The sequence below is a fragment of the Mycteria americana genome, chromosome Z, assembly GCF_035582795.1.
Source record: "Mycteria americana isolate JAX WOST 10 ecotype Jacksonville Zoo and Gardens chromosome Z, USCA_MyAme_1.0, whole genome shotgun sequence".
In the NCBI taxonomy this organism is placed as follows: domain Eukaryota; kingdom Metazoa; phylum Chordata; class Aves; order Ciconiiformes; family Ciconiidae; genus Mycteria; species Mycteria americana.
The window spans coordinates 63,327,845-63,351,719 of NC_134396.1; the positions used below are offsets into that span (position 1 = coordinate 63,327,845).

The 23,875-nt window shown below is 41.0% G+C and overlaps 1 protein-coding gene across 1 annotated transcript in view; it reads left to right on the top strand.

The window, feature by feature from the left end:
• The window catches only part of MTAP (methylthioadenosine phosphorylase), a 36,516-nt gene extending 13,058 nt beyond the window's left edge, over window positions 1-23,458 (top strand). Inside the window, exons 4-8 of the mRNA XM_075527175.1 lie at window positions 1,316-1,483; window positions 8,454-8,556; window positions 12,236-12,475; window positions 13,617-13,739; window positions 22,512-23,458. Coding sequence (XP_075383290.1) covers window positions 1,316-1,483; window positions 8,454-8,556; window positions 12,236-12,475; window positions 13,617-13,739; window positions 22,512-22,550 — 673 coding nt within the window. The 3' untranslated portion in view covers window positions 22,551-23,458. The remainder of the gene's footprint in view (window positions 1-1,315; window positions 1,484-8,453; window positions 8,557-12,235; window positions 12,476-13,616; window positions 13,740-22,511) is intronic.
• The last annotated feature ends 417 nt before the right edge of the window (window positions 23,459-23,875 follow it).

The following is a 23,875-nucleotide window of genomic DNA, read 5'->3' on the forward strand; positions in this document are numbered from 1 at the left end:
TTTTCCATTAAGCTGCTGACTGTTACCATCTCTGCAACTACACTTCTGTCTGTGGTTTTACTTTTCTTATCTTGCATGGACTTTGCTCATGTATTTTATTACACCTGGACAACATTTTTCTCATTTTCTCAAATGAAATGCTAAGCCAAGGTCTCATAGCTGTGCTGTATCAAAGTAGGCCTTGGACTACAGATGGCTGAACAACTTGGCTGTGGTTTGCATCCTCACTGGAATTTAAGACCATTTACATACAACCCCCGTGAGTTTACTTTTGGGGCTAAGGTACCTGTAACTTCACTTTGTGTTTTGGGAAAAAATAACAGAGTTGCTCGTGATTGCCAGATTAAAAAAAAAAAAGGGCATGCATATTCTAGAAGAGGATTATGACAACAACTGCAACATTAAGCAATACATGCCTAGTAGCTTATCAGAAATGCTAATGACAACATGGGAATCCTGCCTGACAGTGCTTGGTCATGTGTGCAGCTCCCAGTTCCCAGTTGATCAAGTTCTTAAGACCTTTTGGTGTCTGTGAAAGAATCAGTTGGGAAATTAAATCCTTCTTTGCTTCTTACATGGTTGAAAATAATTATCAAATGTGTTCAATCATTATGTGAGTGATGTACCTCTGTAGCGATGACAGAGATAACATGAAAGTTTGCTTATAAGACTAAGTATTTCCTGTCTTGGTGAAAAAACATACTGCAACAGTGTGAAGTCATTCTTCTAATTTATGAAAACTGTCAGATCTTTTTAAGAGCAAAGAGAAAAATGTGGTGATTCTACTGTTTTCTTTGGGAAGGTAAAAGATTAAAACAGTGTGTTCTTTCTGTTTTTAATTTCCTGTGATGTGCTGCTCTTTTCTAGGTGGGAGAATACAAACAGCACTTCTGAGCAGAAAATTTGTAGAGGTGTATATAAATGTTACAAATTTGTTGTAGGGTATGGAAGATTTAATTTTCTGCACCTGGATTTTCAGAATCTATGGAACTGACTCAAAAAATTCAGAGGAAAATGCTTTTTGTACTCTTGAAGCTGCTAAAGTATATTTGGATTGTATTTTCCAGATTCTTTTCATTACAGTCTTGAACTTAAAAATTTTGCATTTAAAAAGAAAACCACACCACTACTTCTTAAATCAAATACTGAGAGAACCTTAATACAGTTACGAAAACAAGCTACACTGGAAGTAGCCGAAATGGTCAGTTCCACTTCCAATGTTGTTAGGGAAATTACATTTCCTGGAATTCTCTTTATTTGGGAGAAGGAAGGCAATTTCAGTGATTCATTTGTCTTGCAACATGTATCTTTGCAGACATGGAAGGCATCATACAATTATGCCATCAAACGTCAATTACCGTGCCAATATCTGGGCATTAAAAGAAGAAAATTGTTCACACGTATTAGTAACTACTGCCTGTGGTTCATTACGAGAGGAAATACAACCTGGTGATCTTGTCATAATTGACCAGTTCATTGATAGGTGAGTAACATTTGTTTTTAATTGTGTTCTTAGTTTTGGGGCAGAAAAAAGGGGACAAGTAGGGTTAAACCTTGTAATAATATGTTAATGTTAAATTAAGTTTTTGTGGAATGAGGTGATAGCCTCAGTTCTTATCGCAAAAAGTGAGATTCATACAAGAAGTTGTGACAGGAAACAGGAATGAGATTACAAGAAGTTCAGCTCTAACATAGAAGAAATACCAGGCTTTGAAGAATGGCCTCGAATGAACTAAAGTATAGCTCCTTGGGAAGAGTATTCTGAAGAGAAGAGATCTCCTATTCTCAGATGTGGGGGAGGAACATGGATAAGAGCCCAGGCTGTTTGAAGTTTTAAGAAGAATCTGAAATGAGATGGAGAGGTGCAAGAAAGCATAGCAGGAGCCAGGTAGGAAAATACATGCAGTAATAATGAGGCTCTACAGAAGAGAGATCAAATGCAACACAGTGAGAAAAGAGAAGGTTGTTTTAAAACAAGGAGAGATGCTAACATTTTTGATTTGGTAAAAATCATACAGAAGTAAAATTTTTCCAAAATCCGTGTTCTCCAATCAGTCCTCCCCTCCTTGATTATCTGATGTTTAGAAAAATTCAGGCAAGCAGAGAAAAAAAAAAAAGCTACATTTAAAGATCACCGAGTACACCAAATATTTCAAAAATATAGTTGCACATTTTAAGAGGTAAATTTATTATTAGTACTTATAGGTGTACTTTATCTGGAAGTCTTATTGGTATTCCACCCTATTTGAAGTGTTTGGAATGGTTTATGCAGCTTCTTTGTGCTTTTGTGAGGCTGCTGGCAATATTTCATTGCCAACTGAACATGCATACCTAGGTCTGTTCTCTGCAGTGCTATTCAAGTTTTGACTTACTGGCATTTTTTTGTGTGTGTGTAACTGAAATGCTTTTTCTTATAAGAGAATATGTTTTAACCACAGTATATCTAAATGACTAAGTACCTTGCAGGAGCAAGCCCCATATAAACTGCTTCCTGTTATACTAGAGTTGATTTGTGGGTGGAGAGCAGCTGTATTGCTGACAATGGTCTTTTTTTTTTTTTCAAGTCTAAAAATATTTAGGCTGATCACTTTTTTTATACAGATTAAATCATAATCATCCTTATTCTGCCAGTAGTACTTGGAAATGAGTAATTTTAGTATCGATATTGATTTATGTAGGAAAGATATTAAACATACTGCGGTACACAGTTTGGATGACTGCAAGTAAAGCACCAGTTATTTTGACAGCATTATCATCCGGCAGACTCCTAGGTAGGTGATGGGGGCCTAACCATGCTAAGCTGTGAATTGCATGCATGGTAAGAAGTAGCCTCTGGCCCAGAGAGCCTGCAGTTTTAAACAGTAAACAGTTGAAATGATTGCAGAGTTATTATCTGCTACAGATGAGGGGTGAAAGTATGGAGAAAGTCACTCTTGCAGAGGTTAGGCAGAAAGACATTAACAGAGACAGGAAATTAACCCAGATATGAAATCTAAGACCATCCTTTATCCAAAATATCATTATCAAAATTAACAATTCATTTTGAAGCTAGCTAATCTCCTCCCACAGCTTTAAATTTCCAGCACTTACCAGTCTGCATCATAACTTCTGAGCTGGAAAGGAAATAATCAACTTGGTTAAGTTTGGGTTTTAAGAACATGTCCTTTTCAAGAAGAAAAAAAAAGGTTATAGAACAAATCAGTATATTTATCTGATGTGAAGATGAGTGAAAGGACAGGGATCATTTGCATTGCAGCAAAGGCAGCAAGTAGTATCTTGGGCTGCGTTAGTAGGGGTGTTGCCAGCAGGTCAAAGGAGGTGATCCTTCTTCCCCTCTATTCAGCACTGGTGACGCCACACCTGGAGTACTGTGTCCAGTGGTGGGCCCCCCAGTGCAAGAGGGACATGGACATACTGGCGAGAGTCCAGCAAAGGGCTACAAAGATGCCGAAGGGACTGGAGCACCTCTCCTATGAGGAAAGGCTGAGACAGCTGGGACTGTTCAGCCTGGAGAAGAGAAGGCTCTGGGGCGGATCTCATCAATGTATATAAATACCTGAAGGGAGAGCACAAGGAGGACGTGAGCCAGGCTCTTTCCAGTGGTGCCCAGTGACAGGACCAAAGGCAATGGGCACAAACTGAAACACAGGAGGTTCCCTCTGAACATTAGGGAACACTTTGTCACTGTGAGAGTGACCGAGTACTGGCACAGGTTGCCCAGAGAGATGGTGGAGTTCCTTGCTTGGAGATATTCAAAAGCTGCCTGGACATGGTCCTGGACAACCAGTTCTGGGTAGCCCTGCTTGAGGAGGGGGTTGGACCAGATGACCTCCAGAAGTCCCTTCTAACCTCAACCATTCTGTGATTCTGTGACCTGTGTCTTCATTTAGAGTTTATTCAGATGGTCACCAGTAGTAATGGCATAGCCCATATATGAGCAGCATTTCATTTGGGAAAGTAAGTTTTCATTTCGATGTAGAAGAGTGGGAACTTGTGGGGACTTGTTTCATGGCTTCAGGAAACCAAGAAGCTTCTCAGAAAAGCATGTGAGAATGTTTCAGTGTGGAAAACAATATGTAATACAAATTTTAAACTCATGACTAGCTTGCCCTTTAATTCCGAAAACTGACAAGTCATAATAGTCTGTTTCATTTGACAATTTGATTTCTGTGATAAGTCTTTTTCCTTGATGGTCTTTGCCAGTGGGTGTTACACTGCTGGTTCTTTGGAGGTAGGGTCTGCATTTTTGCCTTTCACAGGGCTGTATCATCTGTAAGAGTGATTGCATTATATATCATAAATCATTATGAAAACAATGCTGCTGACGGGAAGATACTTTCATGGGACAAAATAGAATAAGTGTCCACCAAAGTCTGAAAAGACGCAATTTTTCTGAAATACTTTCTAATGAAGATCAGGGTCCTGCAAACAAACTACGTCAGCAGTCTTGGAAAGAAGGTACTGGTTAAAACTGCAAAAACAGTTGGTTATTTTTGTTGAAAGGTACCCTGGCTTCTATATAGTGATTAACCCGTGCCAGGCCCTACATAGGAAAGAGGCTTGGGTCTAGATGGGAAGTAAATCCTCAAGCTGTCATTAATATCAGTGCCTTCTAGGTGTCCAACTACCTTTTGGTATCTGGGCTCTAGTTCTCAACAGGGAGCACATCATGATTCTCATTTCAGGTATGAAGCAAGAAGAACGAATAGTGAATAGGAATGGGAGAAGAGCTAGAATCGCACAGAAAGCTGTAGGCAGCAATTGTAATTTGCTCCCCTTGGGCATTCACACTGTGGCATTATGACAGGATCTCAATACTTGGAGTTCTGTAGGACTTCTGCTTAGTTTAGGGCATAGGTTTGACTTACAGTGGGCAATACTGAATAGGTGTAGTTAGAACTATATAGCATTTCCAGACTTTTGAGAGCTTCATTCTGCAGATCATTAGCACTCCTGGTAAGTTTGATTTCATATGTAAAGTCTCTGCTTTCTTCATGCTTATCTATTAGTGTGTGTTTAAACAATAAAAGATACATTTTGTTAAATAAGTACCAAAATATTTACATGGTGTTCTCTGTGCTTCCAAATCCAAAAGTAACTACAGGTGCTATTATGGGCTACAACAGTTGTTCTCTTCTTTGAAACAAGTGACTAAAAAAAAATCTGGAAGAAATTTTTTTATGCCTTTGGCTCCTGTTAGTTTATTACAGCGCTGTTAGTCACCTGGCTGGATCAGACTGATTAGGGGCTTTTTTAATACTTTCTGTTTGGTTTGCTGCTGATGTTTGCTAGGAAAAGAAGAGTAAGAAGGTACCTACTTACTTAGATGACTCAGCTCAATTGGGAAGATGCAGAAAACAGCTTTATAAAAGAAATCCTGTAACAGCTGCCAACTTTATTGTTTGAATACTTTGTGTCACATACACCACTACAATTATTACAGTCTTGTTACACTCTGTAAAATTTTTCATGGGAGAATTTTCTTTCAGTGTCCCTTAAGAGGCAGAGCATGCTGAGACTGCTTTTTGTAAAGCAGATGCCAGTGTGAATTTTCATTTTGTTCTTTAATTACTAATAGCTTGTCGATAATTCAACACTACTGGAAGAAAGGGGACGGTGATGAGGCAAGTGGTAGAGGACTGTTCCATCACAGATGGAAATGACTGGTTTGTTCACTTACTTGAGTTGGATTTTGCTTCCTAGCATCAGTCATAGTCAGCATTTCCAGCAAATCTTGTGTTACTGTGATAAAATCAAGATGAAGGAGTGAAAGCCACCTTACTGTCTGATTAAATGTGTGGCTATTGCTGTAGGGTGGGGAATACAAACTCTGGGCATGCCTTCAAAATTATAGTACATGCAGCTTTGAGTTTGAAAAAGCGGTAAGGGCAAGGCAGGCACAGCAAAACTATGCAACAGTGCAAGGGTTTGCTTGCACTGAGTACCACTGTCTCCGTGAGCTTGATACACAAGCAGTTATACATGAAAACATACATGCCCCTTTCCCAGGGAAAGAATTCTCTTTTCTCCTCTACAGCCATCCAGAGGCAGTAGGCACAGAGGCAGCACGAAGGCCGGGTGGGGGTTCCCCGTAGAGCCCTGCAGAGGTCAGATGGCCAGTAGGAGCTGTGCAGCCCTGGCTTAGCTGCTTGCTTGTAGTTACTAGTCCAATGCTTTCAGGTGCTGCTTCTGATCTCCCCCACTGGGGGCCTCTCTGTACTTTCCCTTTATGCTGTCCTTGATCCATCTGGATTGTGCGCTTCTACTACAAATAGTGTGGCTAGTTTCTAGGCAGGCACTTGGTGACTTCTTCCTGTTTTAATGTAAACAGGCAATTGTATAACGGTCAGTCGTGCTCTGTTGTTAAGCAGACTGTCCTTCTGATGGAGGGCACACAGACTTCTCCACATATAAAACTGTGAGATCTAAGGAGCAGATTGAAGAGTGGCTGTTGAATTCCTTATTTCTTGTTTCCTGCTGGCTTCATAAGGAGTCACTCAGGGTACATGGAGAAGGTCTTGAAACTCCTGTAATGAGAGGAGCATTAGGCAGATACTGTCATTTGCTCTCTGGCTCTTGGTCTGTATGAGAGTAAGGCAAGGAAAGCATCTGTGATTCTGTAACCTTCATTCTCTCTGCAAGGGATACAGAGGAGCAGTATTGCAGCAGTGAAAATTATGTGCTGCTGCCCCATACCTTGCAGACAGGTGAGTGGGACAGATCAGGATGGCCAACTCCTGACTTGAGTAGCAGGGCTACAGAAAGGAGGACCTGCTAAAAGGTATTCCTCTGTGCCAGCCATTACTTCATAGGTAGCAAGAATCAGAGATTGGTTCAAATCTGCCCTTTATTTTCACCCTAAGCCTGGCAACGTACAGACACATCACCTGGCCCCATATCAAGTAGCTGTGGCATTTGCAGAGTTGCAGCCTTCCATGCAGAAAAGAAATTGTTGCACTCTCTCTGAGCCTAGACACGTGGTTCATTGCTCAGAGCAGTCATAGGTGTTACCGTTGTTACTTATTCCCATGCAGTTTGTATGTATGGTGCTAAAACATAGTGGGATTTCTTTATTAGACCATATAGTGATGTGGCCATTCTCTCCAAAGAACATAGGGTATCTGAAAGTCAGAGATTAATACTTGTATGTATATGATCTTTCCTCAGGACTTTTCTGAGTGAAAGAGCCTGACTAACAACATCTGAAATACTACAATGAAGGAAATAGATTATGACTTTTCCCATTTCCTCCAATTCTAAATAATTCATTAGCAGACACTGAAAAAAAAGTGTGTAAAATCACATACGTGCTATTTGTAGCTCTTCAGTATCCCATAAAGGAAAAATTAATATTATTATTTCAACTGATTTTAACAGCTGTATCCCATTTTGCATATGTTTTTAATTTGCTGATCTCTTTTCCTATTTTATAATCTCATCCTTAAGGCTATTCTATTGGTTCTTCCCCCCCCCCCCCCCCCCCCAATCTACTCTAACATGTAACTTGTATTTAAAACCTCCTTTTCACTGGTGACTTAGAGAGCTGTTGTGAACAGTGTTACCAGCAGAAATTTTGTATTTTAACTGTGGATTGAATTTGGCTGTTGCCTCACTTTTCTCCTGTAAAGTACAATATGTGACACACTGGGCGAAAGAAAGGAATGTCGCAAAGAATTTTGTTCCAGAGGGTTTTCACCATCCAGTTGGCTGAATTACCTTGAGGCAGTGCATTTGAAGGTAAAGTCATAGCAGGTAACAGTTCCAGTAGTTGTCAAAATGGCATGCTGGTTGGTAATTTCCGCAGCGTGTTTGACCATTTCCATGCAAGGCAACAGTTTCTCAATTGAAAGAAGGGAGAAAGCATTCTTCCACTTGCAAGCTGCCAGTGCATGTGTGTAATCCTTCTGAGACTATGACGACATCCTGTTCCGGGGTTTTTCTGGTTCAGTTCACACCTCTTTTGTTCAGGAAGCTGTTCCTATAAATTCCCATCCTTTCAGTGTAGGAATGCAATTATATGAACAAGTTGTATTTTGACTAGCTTTGTGGTAATTCAGACTTGATTCCTTCCCTTCCTGAAAGCTTACTGTGCTCTTTTTTTCAGAGATTACTTGCCTGACTATTCAATTTAGCCGATTTCTTTTGGGTAGAATCGTGGTATAATGTGGCTGTTTGTGTCATTTAGGAACAAATCAGCATTTCAGCGTCTCGTTAACAATAGATTTTCTCTAAGTAATAGGCAATGCACTACTGGAGTAACAGTTTTATACTCTTGAGCTCAATTCTGAAAGGTTTGTAGAGAGGCAAAACAGGATTAGAGGTGGTCATTAATATCATACTGATATTTTTGTTCCCTCCCAGGAATGCTATGTTTTTTGATTTGTGTAAATTTCTTGCTTTCTCTTCTGTTTTGTTCCTGTTCTTCTCTCTGAGCATGTTTTCTGCTTTTCTAGGACAACTAAAAGACATTGTACTTTATATGATGGGCAACATTCCACTCTTTCAGGAGTATGTCATATTCCAATGGCAGAGCCGTTCTGCACCAAAACCAGAGAGGTTAGTGAATTTTGTAATAGTATTTAGAAATGGTTTTTTTATGGCACTTATTCATGATTTAGTAGACTAAATCCCCAACATTGGACACTTTTAAGATTCAGCTGGACAGGGTGCTGGGCCATCTTCATGCTTTTGCCAAGAAAGGGTGGACCAGATGATCCTTGAGGTCCCTTCCAACCTAGTATTCTATGATTCTGTGAATTATATATTCTTACAATACAGCAGCAATCTGCACCTCTTTATTCCTGTTTCTCAGATATGTCATAGTATTAAGGAAAAATGTAACATTTGGAAGGCATGGGAAGTAAAAGATCTTGTGTGTATAGGAGCTTGACTTCCTAAGGGAGGTATGCAGAAGATGCCACTTGGCAACCTAGATTTCCCCGAGGTCTTAATAACAGGACAAAAGATCTTTATATATCAGGTAACAAGCCAAGAGAGCAACAAAGTGGACAAAGCAGGAAGACAGAATTAGGAATTAGTTCCTTTTTGCTCTGAATAAAACTGCACCTATGGTAGAGGTACTCTACATACTTAATACAAAGAATTAAATAAATAGTACTTCAGCCTTCACAGAAATTACAATACTGCATTTGTGCTTTTGTGTGTGGTAGCAGTGGGTGGTGGTGGAAAGTCAAAGCTTAGTTTAAAGGATGTTGAACATAGAAGCAAGCCAAATTACAGTAGCCTTTTATTCTTAACTTTTGCTTTTAGTTTTGTCACTTTAAGATTTTCAGGCTTCAAAAACACTTAGAATAAGCAGTGTGAAACACCTTTATAAGCTTCTGGGAGGAGTGTATCTGTGATTAAATATGCCACCTTAGCGTATTCTTAGACCTGAGGAAAAGGGAAGGTGAAGATTGAACTGCACATTTTGTGCTGTTATGGAATGCTCTGATCAGAAGCTGCAAGGAGGTACGTTCTCCAGAGGCACAGGAATGCTTACAGAATCAGTCATATCCATCTAAGAGACTTGCTCTCTGTGCAGTCAGTTACTACACTGAGTAGGACAAAGCTGAATTGTGAAGTGGATGGCCCAATCTGTACCCAGAGCACATACAAATATTTTTACTACTGAGTTATTCTGCTCTTGTCAGCAATTCACTTCAGTGTCATTAAAGGCTATTTTTGTTAATTGGCCAGACACAGTGTGGTTTCAAGATATCTACCAGCAGGTCCACAGCACTGTTAGTAGAAGAATGCTTCAGTGCACTGGGAATCAAGGTGTTTCGCAGTGAAATAAAGACATTTTAAATCTCATGAGGAAGCAAACCGCTACATATTATACATGTGCATGCTTTTGCCCTTCTTCCATTGAGCAGCAAATTATGCAAAATACTTACGTTTTTCATGCAACAAGAGCCTAGCCACATTCTCTTACCAAAGATTAGTTAGCATGTAGTTGCTTACTGACTTTGAGCATGATGTCATGTCACAACAGATACAAGCAGTTTATTGAGAGTCATCTGTACACTTTCTGAAATGGATTAAAAAGCATTACTGAAGTGATTGGCAGTACTTCACACTGTATCTCTTTCTCATTTTTTAAAAAAGTTAAGTAGATATGCATAAGCCATTTCCTGAGGTTGCAGGAAACATATGCCAAGGCTAGTTTTCATTTGATTGTTAAGTAGCTAGAGACAATGTCCTTTGGATATTACACTTTTTGAAAATTGAACAGAGAAATACTCCTTTTCAAACAGAGAAAAAACATTTAGGTACTTCCCAGTCTCACATGTGGTCGTTATCTCATTAGTCTATGCGTTGTAATCAGCCTAACAGATGTTTTAAAGAACATGTGGTTTTGAGCTCTTAGTGAGGCTGAAAAGGGATACTTTCACTTCATTTGAAAATACCGCATAGAAGTGACTTAAACTTTTTTCCTGGAACTATCCCTGAAAATTGTTGGGATCATTTCAGCCCAGTTTATCCTAATTCAGGGGAATTTCATAGATAAATGCAATAATAATAAACCCGAAACTATTAAAGTAATAGACTAATAAAGGAATTTTGCATGGAAACATCTGAAAACTTTATATTAAATTGCATTTGTGCAAATATGTGAAAATACTCTGTTTTATTTGGTTTATGCACTGTAAATTAAATCACAATCTGAAAGGAGTTTATCTTTTCTCCAACTGCAAACTTTTGAATAATGTAAGGTGCCTTGGTTATTACTGCTTTCAGAAACTGGAGCTCACTGCAACATCTTATAGGGACAGAAGTTGGAACTTTGTAAAGAGTTTTGTGGAAATACTGCTCAACTGGGGTTTAAGTCAAATCACAACTGAGGTTGTCTATTGATTTATTAACAATGTGTAATTAACTGGCAATCAGTGAATCATATATTCAGAATGAATATCAGCAATAAACCACAATATTATGTGTGATTAATATTAGATTAACTTACAGCATGTTAATAAACACCTACAAATTTCTAAGTGTCCTTCTGTGGCTAATCCCCAGAAGCTCTGCTTTACCCCTATGCATATTCATGAACATGCATATTCACGCAGTTGCGTGCACAAATACCCTTCCCCGGCACATGTGGGTTACATGCACACCCACCCTTTTCTGGGAGTACAGGTTTACCTGTTTACATGCATCTGCAGTGGAGATGTGAGTACTCCGGCTTTAGGTGTACTTGTGCTGCTCCACACAGTCCACTGATCCACATGCAGCGAGGAGGCACCCCACAAAGTCACATAGCACACTCAAGGTATCGCTGCTTGTTGCACCCATGTGTGGTGGGTCGACCAGCCAGCTGGAGTGTAGGCTTCTCACAGCATTTTGGAGCGAGGCTGCTCCACCTGGCCTGTGTGAAGGTCATGATGCTGACAAGGCAGCTTCTAGTGGTGTCAGACTAGGTTTTCACTGCTGCTGTGTTATGAAGGTCTCTCCTATCCTGTCACAGTTTTTCATGCTGTTTTTATACTTCTTTTCAAACTTTTATTTTCTGTTGATGGTCATTTTAAACAGATGTCATCAGAGTTACTTTCCCCTTCCTCCTCAGGACCATTATGGGTATCCTCGTCCCATTTACATGTGCTGGTACACTCTTATTCCTACTGTATCAACTGGTGTTACCCAAGAGAGAAAGCCATGATATTCTGCCATATACAAGGTCCTAGTTGGAACTGTAAAGGCTAATGTGAAGTACATGGTATATGTAAAGTGTACAGCTCAGTCACTGGCATGGGAAAATGTGGTAATAATTTCTTTACAGATTCCCAGGGTACTCTTTGAAGTATATGCTTGTAAAGTTTTACTTTCAAAAAGTAAATTTCCTATTACTGCTCTCACCAGCTCAACTCCACCAAGTGGTAATGCAGTGCTCAGTAGAGCGTTTTCACAATTCTGTTCTCGGTGTAAGCACAGCCTAAATATCATGCAAAAATTTTCTGTTTTCCAGTCTTCTTGGTCTGCATTGAAAACAATAATCCAACTGATAGTAACAAAATCAGATGAGTTCAAGATCATTCCTGTTAGTAGGACTATTAATATCTCTTAGTGGATGAGGAAACTGAAACTGATCCTTGGTTTTGGACAGCTGTAGCCATTTGAAGCTTGACTGCTTTGTATAAAGCTAATTTCGTTTGTATGTAAGTTTTTTGATGGGACGCAAAAGCAGTGCACCAGGGGAATTATTTCCTTTTCCCGATACTGGCGTGTTTTGCAGGTTCTTATTGAGACTGCCAAGAAGCTTGGACTCCAGTGTCATTCCAAGGGGACAATGATCACAATTGAAGGCCCACGTTTCAGTTCTCGAGCAGAAAGCTTGATGTTTCGCAGCTGGGGAGCTGATGTTATCAACATGACCACAGTGCCTGAAGTGATTCTTGCGAAAGAAGCTGGAATGAGTTATGCTAGTATTGCCATGGCAACAGATTACGACTGCTGGAAGGAACATGAAGAAGCAGTGAGTGAGACTTTTTTTTCCTCTGGGTCTTGTCCTGAGGGATCTGGATGAGAACCTGTAGGTTTTGATAAGAGATCACATACAGAATGTGCTGGTTTTGGCTGGGTTAGAGTTAATTTTCTTCATAGTAGCGAGCATGTGGCTATGTTTTGGATTTGTGCTGGAAACAGTGTTGATAATACAAGGATGTTTTAGTTACCGGTGACCAGTGCTCACACAGAGTCCAGGCCTTTTCTGCTTCTCACCGCACCCCACCAGCGAGTAGGCTGGGGGTGCACAAAAAGCTGGGAGGAGACATGGCTGGGACAGCTGACCTCAGCAGACCAAAGGGCTATTCCATACCATATGGCGTCATGCTCAGCATATAAAGCTGGGAGAAGAAGAAGGAAGGGGGGACTTTCGGAGTGATGGCGTTTGTCTTCCCAAGTAACCATTACACGTGATGGAGCCCTGCTTTCCTGGAGATGGCTGAACACCTGCCTGACCATGGGAAGGAGTGAACAAATTCCTTGTTTTGCTTTGCTTGCGTGCGCAGCTTTTGCTTTCCCTATTAAACTGTCTCTATCTCAACCCACGAGTTTTCTCACTTTTACCCTTCTGATTCTCTTCCCCCTTCCCACCAGGGGGGGAGTGAGTGAGCGGCTGTGTGGGGCTTAGTTGCTGGCTGGGGTTAAAACATGACACTGAACTAAATCTGTTCTTACTTCCATCAATATCACTGAGTTATTCCGGATGAATGCTTGTGAAAGTAAGAACAGAATAAATTGTTGCTACCTCATTCATTTTCATAAACTTGCCTCACTACTAGCAAACCTTTTGTCTCCTCTTGTCTGAATCGGGATCTGTGTGTATGAAGCTTGTGAGCTCTGTGTATGAGCTTGTCTTCCTGTAATTGGTCTGGTGTTTTTTCTTTTGCAGCTCTGTGCAAAATGATGTATTTGCTTTAGTTCTCCTATTTGTGTAAATTACAATCAGACATACACCCACAGAGGAAAGAAGTTTTTGCTGTCTAAAAGGATTGTGGCATTTTAAGGCTTCACCTTTTCGCTTAGAGATGTATGAATTAAATGAATTTATTTGGGTATTCAAAATGTGTGCCATCAAAATCGAGAGATACCGCTCACTTTTATTGTATTTCCAGGTTTCAGTGGATAAAGTTTTAAAGACGCTGAAAGGGAATGCAAATAAGGCTACTAGCATACTCCTTACTGCTATACCTCAGATAGGTTCCATGGAATGGACTGACACCCTGCACACCCTGAAAGTAAGTACACACATGAGGCTGATGGGTACTGGGGACAGTGTATGGATATGTACACATAATATAGGTGTATGTTCCAATATGTTTCTGCTTAAATCATAACTTCTTAGAGTAGATGCTTCAGCAAACCGAATCCATTCAAGGTGTACAAACAAATTTGTTAAGACTCACACAAGCTTTATTGCGAAGATCTAGCTTCGGTTTTACAAGTGTTAAAAAAGGTAAAAAAACTAAGGACATCTGTATGTGGTGGTTGAAGTGTTACCCTTCATAGCACAGGTAAGATACCAATCTATGTGAGTATCCAAATGAAACCTCTACTCAGCTTTAGCTTAGATCTTAGAACAATGGAGAGCCAAGCGGAGAAGACTGAACCAAACCAACAACATTATGCTCTCTTTAATATGTAGAAGGAGAGGAATTTGTTACAAGATATGGGTAAGAACCAGTTTGAAATTACTAGAACCATGTACTCCCACAGGTTTCAGATCTGCAGTGCATGAAAAAAAAAAAAGGAAAAGAAAAACAATTCAAAATATATTGATGAGGGAATTTTTAGGCAGAATTTTTCTTAGGCAAGGGTTTACTTACATGTTTTACATCACCTCTATGTCACAGGCATGCTTGAGATTCATTTCTGGCTACAGCGTAGAGGGAAAGAACAATGTTAAAATAGTTTCGATGTCTGTCCGTCTTCTCGACAGGCTTTTTGTGACAACTAACCACTTCCAAGAGTACAAGAGCGTGAAGCACAAGGGCAACTGAGGATTACATTGAGATGGTGTGGGAGACAGGGAGAGAGAACTGGAATGTGAAAGACAGCAGACAGAAGTGGGCCACAAGTATCTCTGCTAGTGGAAGCAGCAGCAGTCTGAAAAGGAGGAAACCTCTTGAGGAAACTTTTGAGGGAGTCCAGTCTCTGATTACTCTCTCCTCTCAAGTTATTTCTTTCTCTTTTCTGAAAATCACTGTATTGACTGAAATTTGAATGGGCAAGAAAGATGAACACAGACCTAAGTCATGTCTTCATATACCTGAAAGTGTGTCCTTGAAATTCAACTATCAACAGAACTGTATGTGCTGTAAAAATCTTCCAATCTTCCATGTCTTCTGATTGGGATCAAATTTTCAGTTTTGTTTCCAGTATGGTTCTTTTGTCAGTGACTGTCATCTCTAGTTTAGTCCGTGTCCTAAGGGAAAGACATATTAAGCAAAATTCACCCCAGACACTTTTAAGCATACTTGACCAGGTCAGGTTCATGGAGGTCCAACCCAAATCCTTGAAATGAGTCTTTTGCTGATTCTTCACTAAAAACCCTACTTTTTATTATGAAGTCTTGGATTATATTTATGACTATTCCTCACCCAATTATCTGGAACAGCTATTTTAATGTCCCCTCTATACATTTTCCTGTCCCCCATGCAGTCTTTAGGAAGTTGTGTCATGGGAGACAACAGAGTCGGTATTCCTTCCCCCCTCTAATCCACAGAAAACATTTTCAGAGGGCTGGGCCACAGTTTTTGTTGAATACAGATGCCTAGCTATACAAAAAAACTCAGAGTTTGAACACATAATCTAAAAAATGCGCTAGATATTCCTCAGCTACTTTGGTCATGCTGGCATGCAAGGAAATTTCCCAACTATATAACACTGCTTAGGTACTGAGGCATCTGCCTCCAATTCTGGCAGGCACGCTTCAGTAAGCAGCATCCTGTTGCTTTCCCTTGCATGATTGTCTTGATTCTTCATTGGGAGTGAAGGAGCAGGTAACTGGAAAGAGCTGGTGCTGAGTTTTAAAGGTTCCCCTTTAATGAACGCTAACCCTTCTTTCAGTTAACGGTCAGCTGTTTAAAACACCGATTCAAGCACTTCCTCCGGCTCAGATCCTGAACTACTATTTGCTGAAAGAAGAAAATACGATGCACCAGAGGAAGGGTCACTCCATTCTAATGTAACTTCTTACACTCTTTCTCTTAAGCATCTGCTACTGCTTGGCAGCAGTGATGAATATTGAGATAATTCACTTGGGCTTGGCAGTCCTTGTGTGCTTTTTTGCTGATAGTGGCTTGGTTTGAGTGACCTGAGAAAGGGAGTTGATCTGAAGGTATTAGAAGAACTGGAAACAAGAACTAGGTATTGGCAGTGGGGCTTGAGTTTTTACGTCAGGAGAGTAGGAGTCACAGTTGTTTCTGATTTAACACAACCAAGTACTCTGGAAAAGTGACAGGAAAGTCTGAGGCTTTGGAGGCTTCCTCTGATTTTACTTAGGAAGGGCAGGAAAGGCTACAAATCTTTCTGTTTGAGGCATTAAATGGTAAAGTAGAAGAAGGATTGGTCCTAGGCTTCTGTGTTAGTGAATAAGGAGAGAGGCAATTATGCAATACAGCAGAGAGAGATGTATGTTTGTGCCTTTGTAGGGTGGTTGAACCATAAATAGTTTTTTAAAACTGTTCTCTTTGTAGATATGTTCTTCTGTGTATTTTACTTCGGGCGTTTTGAAGGTCAGATGATGGATTTTTTTGAAATCTTTTCCAGAGGCACCTTTTCCTAGAGCTTGAAGGCAGTGCCTCTTGCATGCCCTGTGATAATGTGGTAAGGAATGCAGTCAAGGGACGAGCTGAGCAAGACTGCAGCTGATACTCTGTGATCAGTGACGATGTAAAGCATGCCAACCTATACCCAGGCCTCAGCTGGGCATCTCAAATGGGCATTTGCCAGTGTCTGTTTCTCATGTTTGGGGAAGCGTGTGAAACCAGAAAGCTCTACGTGGACACAACTTTTCCTTTTTGAGCTCTGTAATCTGGCTGCTATGACTGGGAGGAACTTCACCAGGCAGGAGAAAATATGCTGCCAGTCTCTTTGCCCAGCTGCATTTATCTGTCTCCTTCCATGGAGGTATGCATCCCACCCATCCACATGCGGTGGTGTCACCTCTGAATCTCACAGTAGTCTTTAGGAAACCCTGGAGTGTTGAAGCAAAAATGTCCAAGGGCTGTTTTTCTGTTAAAGAATGGGCTGCCTGCCATCTGTTCCTTTTCATGTGTCTTTTCATCCATGATATGCCAGTGAGTTTAAGCATAGTTTGAAAGTTACTGTTTTTAAATGCCTAAGATGTCTTTAGGTCAGTGTTTCCTGGCTCTGTTGCTGTAAAAAGAGATCATTCTCCAGGCTCAGGTTACATAAGCTTGGAAAAAAAGTTTGGAGCAAACTTTTCTGCAGGCACAGCATCTTCCTACAGCCTGTCATTCTGAGGCGTGGCCAGGATACAAAGCCCTTACTCTTTCAGAACAGGGTATGACAACATTGTATTTATGACATGGATCAGGAAATTATCAGGTTAGATGATGGTAATTCATTAATAGATAATATAAATTATCAGATCACATGATGCTATTGATCACAGTGGTCCAAGTGATTTCTGGCTGGTGTCAGGGAAATTTCTGGATAGGATGGGTTAACCATGGGTGATGTACAGCTGGATTCACTGAGAAGAGTTGTTTTGTGAGGTGATAATCACTGGCAGTTGTTGCTGTAATGCTCATGAAATAGTGTTCAGCATCCTATGGGGAGCAAGGAGGGCAAGTAGCAGACTACAGATGCTGGCATTCAGGTGAGCACACTTGGGTTTAACTAGTGAACTAGTAGGTATCATCTTGTGGGAGGCAGCTCTGAAGGAGCAAGGAGTTCCAGAAAGCTGGCAGGTCTTTAAGGGCAGTGTTCTCCAAGCACAGGAGTGATCCACAGAAAGACTGATCAGGAGACTGACTTGGTGTCCTGGTTTCGGCTGGGATAGAGTTAATTTTCTTCCTAGTAGCTGGTATAGTGCTGTGCTTTGGATTTTAGTATAAGAATAATATTGATAACACGCTGATGTTTTGGCTGTCGCTAAGCGGTGTTTACATAGGTCAAGGGACCTGCACAGGAAATCCAGTTTTTAGGAATAAAATGGCAAGATGGACGTCGCCAGATCCCAATGGATGTGATTAACAAAATAACAGCCATGTCTCCACCAACTAGCAAAAAGGAAACACGAGCTTTCTTAGGCGTTGTGGGTTTTTGGAGAATGCATATTCCAAATTACAGTCTGATCTTAAGCCCTCTCTACCAAGTGACCCGGAAGAACGATTTCAAATGGGGCCCTGAGCAACGACAAGCCTTTGAACAAATTAAACGGGAGATAGTTCATGCAGTAGCCCTTGGGCCAGTCTGGGCAGGGCAAGATGTAAAAAATGTGCTCTACACCGCAGCCGGGGAGAATGGCCCTACCTGGAGCCTCTGGCAGAAAGCAGCCGGGGAGACTCGAGGTCGACCCTTAGGGTTTTGGAGTCGGGGATACAGAGGATCCGAGGCCCGCTATATCCCAGCTGAGAAAGAGATATTGGCAGCATATGAAGGGGTTCGAGCTGCTTCAGAAGTGGTTGGTACGGAAGCACAACTCCTCTTGGCACCTCGACTGCCGGTGTTGGGTTGGATGTTCAAAGGGAGGGTCCCCTCTACACATCATGCAACTGATGCTATGTGGAGTAAGTGGGTTGCACTGATCACACAACGGGCTTGGATAGGAAACCCCAATCGCCCAGGGATCTTGGAAGTAATTATGGACTGGCTGGAAGGCAAAGATTTCGGAATATTGCCAGAGGAGGAGGTGACGCGTGCTGAGGAGGCCCCACTGTACAATAAACTACCAGAAAATGAGAAGCAATATGCACTGTTCGCTGATGGGTCCTGTTGTATTGTAGGAAAGCATCGGAGGTGGAAGGCTGCTGTATGGAGTCCTATACGACAAGTGGTAGAAACTGCTGAAGGAGATGGTGAATCAAGCCAATTTGCAGAAGTAAAAGCCATTCAGCTGGCTTTAGACATTGCTGAACGAGAAAAGTGGCCAGTGCTCTATCTCTATACTGACTCATGGATGGTGGCAAATGCCCTGTGGGGGTGGTTACAGGAATGGAAGCAGAACAATTGGCAGCACAGAGGCAAACCCATCTGGGCTGCTGCACTGTGGCAAGGTATTGCTGCCTGGGTAGAGAACCTGGTTGTAAAAGTACGTCACGTAGATGCTCATGTACCCAAGAGTCGGGCCGCTGAGGAACATCAAAACAACCAGCAGGTGGATCAGGCTGCTAAGATTGCAGTGGCTCAGGTGGATCTGGACTGGCAACATAAGGGTGAATTATTTATAGCTCCATGGGCCCATGACACCTCAGGCCATCAAGGAGGAGATGCAACATATAGATGGGCTCGTGATCGAGGGGTGGACTTAACCATGGACACTATTGCACAGGTTATTCATGAATGTGAAACATGCGCTGCAATTAAACAATCCAAGCGGTTAAAGCCTCTGTGGTATGGAGGGCGATGGCTGAAATATAAATATGGGGAGGCCTGGCAGATCGGTTATATCACGCTCCCACAAACCCGCCAAGGCAAGCGTTATGTGCTCACCATGGTGGAAGCAACCACCGGATGGCTGGAAACATATCCTGTGCCCCATGCCACCACCCAGAACACTATCTTGGGCCTTGAAAAACAAGTCCTATGGCGACATGGCACCCCAGAGAGAATTGAGTCAGACAACGGGACTCATTTCCGAAACAACCTCATAGACACCTGGGCCAAAGAGCAAGGCATTGAGTGGGTATATCACATCCCCTATCATGCACCAGCCTCTGGGAAAATTGAACGATACAATGGACTGTTAAAAACTACACTGAGAGCAATGGGTGGTGGGACGTTCAAACATTGGGATACACATTTAGTAAAGGCCACCTGGTTAGTTAACACTAGAGGATCTGTCAATCGAGCTGGCCCTACCCAATCAAAACTTTTACGCACTGTAGAAGGGGATAAGGTCCCTGTAGTGCACATAAAAAACATGCTGGGGAAGACAGTCTGGGTTACTCCTGCCTCAGGCAAAGGCAAGCCCATTCGTGGGATTGCTTTTGCTCAAGGACCTGGGTGCACTTGGTGGGTAATGTGAAAGGATGGGGAAGTCAGATGTGTACCTCAAGGGGATTTGATTTTGGGTGAGAATAGTCAATGAACTAAATGGTATGATGTTAACTGCTATATAATACTGTGTGTCATCACTTGTATGATTACTATACACCATATCAATGGTATTTCAATAAGGATCACCCAGATTAGTGAAGAATGAATTTCGATGAAAGCAAGCAAAGTGCAGTGGTGATGGAACCAGAACTGGCTTCAGCATGCAACAACCCAACACCACACACCATCTCTTCTGCCATGAAGGACTATTATGACAGATGGAGCCCAAAGTCATGGACTAAATGAACTTAATAAACATTTTAGAAGGATGGCACATAGACCAAGGGAATGATAACTGTGTGTACATATATAGATATACATACCAAGAGACAGGAAAAGTGCTGGTGATTAATTGTATTAGAAAAGGTAGAACCTGGGCATGACATAAATGGTATAGAATAAGGGGTGGATACTGTCCTGGTTTCAGCTGGGATAGAGTTAATTTTCTTCCTAGTAGCTGGTATAGTGCTGTGCTTTGGATTTTAGTACAAGAATAATATTGATAACACGCTGATGTTTTGGCTGTTGCTAAGCGGTGTTTACATTGGTCAAGGACTTCCCCCCCCCCTTCAGCTCCCCATGCTCTGCCAGGTGCCCAAGAAATGGGAGGGGGCACAGCCAGGACAGTTGATCCAAACTGACCAAAGGGCTATTCCATACCATATGATATCATGCCCAGTATATAAACTGGGGGGAGTTGGCCGGGGGGTAGCGATCACTGCTCGGGGACTGGCTGGGCGTCGGTCGGCAGGTGGTGAGCGGTTGTATTGGGTTTTTTTTATATATTTTTTCCCCTTTTTTTCCCTCCCTTGGGTTTTGTTCCTCTCTCTCTCTCGTTGGTTTTTTTTCCTTCTCATTATAATTCATTATTATTATTACTATTATTTTGTTCCAATTATTAAACGGTTCTTATCTCAACCCACGAGTTTTCTTACTTTTGCTCTTCCGATTCTCTTCCCCATCCCACCGCGGGGGGGGAGTGATCAAGCGGCTGCGTGGTGCTTGGCTGCCGGCTGGGGCTAAACCACGACACTTGGCTAAACAGGAAACAGAGCTCCAGTGCAAAAACGCAACATTCAAGGGTTGGAAACAGCGGCAAGCTACAAAGAAGGAATCCAGAACCAAGAGCAGGCATGTAGGGATGGTTTCAGGAAAACCAAAGCTTGCCTATAGTTGACACTTGGAAGGGACATCAAAGACAACAATAACTTCAGCCCCTGCACTGTTATCAAAAGCTGATCGAGTAAAATGTGGGGTCATTGCTGAATGGAGTAGACAAATCAGTGACGGCAGAAGATTTCAAAAGGGAACAAATATAGTAGATTCTTTTTTATCTTTGTTAGGAAAAGTATTGGTGAGAGAGGAAAAACTGTCTTGTTGAAAAGAATTTTAACTTGTAACAACTGGGAATTGAGCTCTGTGCCTTTATTACAGTAAGGTTCAATCACATGAGGATCGAGAGAGAACATGTACTAGGATAGTAAAAGGAATGAAAGGAATGTCATGTTAGAACTGATTTTTCTTACAGCATGGGTATAAGAAAATCAGCTTGTGGTAAGGTGTCAGAGCTTCTGTGAATGCTCCTCAGATAAACTTCTTGACTCTGTGAGGAGACCTGCTGATATTACCTGCCTTTTTTGAACTTCTGTACTAGCCTATGTGAAATTATATTTGTCAGACCTCTGATACAAGGAATAATGTTGTACTTTGATTAAGAGAGCTGTGGTAAGTGAATACTGTGGGATAGTTTAGATTGGGTAAGGTTTCTGCAGATGTGTTTCAGCACACTTCATCGTTGACATACTTGGACTTTAATATGTTTGGTAGCTTTGAAGGCTGTAAAGGTTAACCTTTTTACAGTCATTTTTTCTAGTCTGTCACAAACTGAAACTGATATTCATAATTTATGTATGTAGAGCTCTGACCTTGTAAATATTATTGAGTAATTTTCTTCTTCAAAAAATACCTCCATGAAATCAGTGAACATACTTATGTGACTAGAGTGAATTGGCTCAGGTGAATAAGGTGGAGGGGGAAGATTCATCAAGGCTTCACTTCAACTGTAGTTGCATTGGTCTACATACTGTGGTCCTTGCAGGCTAAGGACCTCTCAAGAAAGCTGAGAGTGAAGTGTTTCTCAGGTCCTACCCTTGAATGTGGCTGATGTCAAAGCTGCATGTCCTTGCATAACATGAGTATTCCATTCACTCCCAATCAATGCACCTTTAGAGAAGGGTTTCTGTTCTTGATAGCTGTACTTCAAAATTGAAGAAACATGTAGAAAACACTTTTTTTTAAGGAACTTCCTTTTCAGAGCATTCTGATTATATTCATAAAGAGCTTCCTACAAATGTGATGCATGTAAGCCAGTATGCTAGCCTTAAAAATGAAAAGCAAGCTGCACAATTTTTCATTGGTAGCCTGTGAGCCTAAAGTCCTTAATTTAGTGTTTCTGCAATATGATTGTTGTTCCCAATACAATAAGCCTGTTACATAGGTTTAAAAAGTTGTAATGGCAAGTCCTTGAACTGTTGTAGGGTATGCCCTCCCTGCAATTCTTTTAGCTTTTGTGGCTTTGGAGGAAGTTGGAGATACTATGCACGTGGAAAGAGTTGCACGTTTGTAATACAAATGGAAGCTATGTAGTCTGCCTTTATGTTGAAAAGTAATTCTGCTCTGCATTGACAGAGGAAGCATTCATCTACTTTGACTTTGTATTTCAGACAACAGTGCAGTGTTCCGTCATCCTGCCAAAGCAGTAACAACCTGGATGGACCTTGAAGTTTGGGTGCTCACAAGGAAGAGTGTATCGCTTTGGAACTTCCAGAGGTTATATCATCTTCAAAAATAGTTACAAATATAAAAGAATGGGGTAAACATTGACTGATGATAATGTATAAGACAGCTTTTATAATCTTTATCATGCTTGATAATGCGTAAGATGGCTAAAGTTAGATTTTGACTATGTTTTAAACTTGGAATAGCTTTACTGTCGAGCGGGATCAGACAGTGGCCAAAGAAAAAAAAAGTCAGTACCAAGTTGTCATCCTCTATTCAGTGATACCTTTTAGTTGATGTAAGAAAGGAAAGGCTAGGTATCTGTTGCGGTTTCGTAAAATAAGATCTAAGAAAGCAGATTCACAGATATGCTATTTGCTTTGCTATTTCTGCCTCCCATCTTTTCCTTCAGCAAGGCAAATGGTTACAATTCACTTCAGAAACATACCAGAAAAACAATTTCAAAATAAAATTATACTATTTTTACACATTATCCATATTTTTATTTCAGTGATTTTTTTAAAGCAGTGGGTTTTGTTTGTGTGCTAGAAAACATGGTTTAATAATTGTGGTGGTTCTTTCACAGCAGCAGTTGTATAATGAATGAATGTTCTTAAAAAAATTTAGGAAATGCCTAAGCCAAATTTGTGCCTGAAGATGGACTTTTGTGACTTAGAAGTGTACAGAAAAGTACTTTGCTGCCAGTGTCCTGAGCACTCTGCTGGCCTTTTGCTGCTTCATTGATCTGAACAAGTCTGGTTTTAGTTTCTGTTTTAAGTGATGAATGTGCTCGAGTGCTTTGAATGTATGCATTTCATTTTTAATACAGTTTGACTTCAATAAAATAACATGCTGCTTCTTGTCTAGCAAATAAAACAAATGAAACCTATGCTTCTCCAAACTGTGTGGAAATTGATTTTTTTTTTTATTTCCTTCTAGTCATTAGTGATTGAATTTTGTTTGTCTGACAACGACTTTTGCCATTCATGGAACAGTTTGGTGGTAATACCTTGTAAACACCACCTTTAGAAAGACCACTTTTAGAAAATACTGTGCTGCTTAGAACTTAAGGTTCTAAGTCCCTGAAACAACAGGGATTGCTGAGACAGAAGTGGATCAGAATGCAAGCCAAGCCAAGCAAGGGAAAGATCAGAAGCATGAAAGGTACAGATTCTCACAGTAATGTAAAAAAAAAAAATTAATCCAAAGGAAAATAAAAAAGCAGGTACATAAGCTTTTTAGCTTGCTAGTCTTGTTCTGTTAGACACCCAGTCTCCTGCTGTGAAAGCCTTTAGATTTGGACATACTC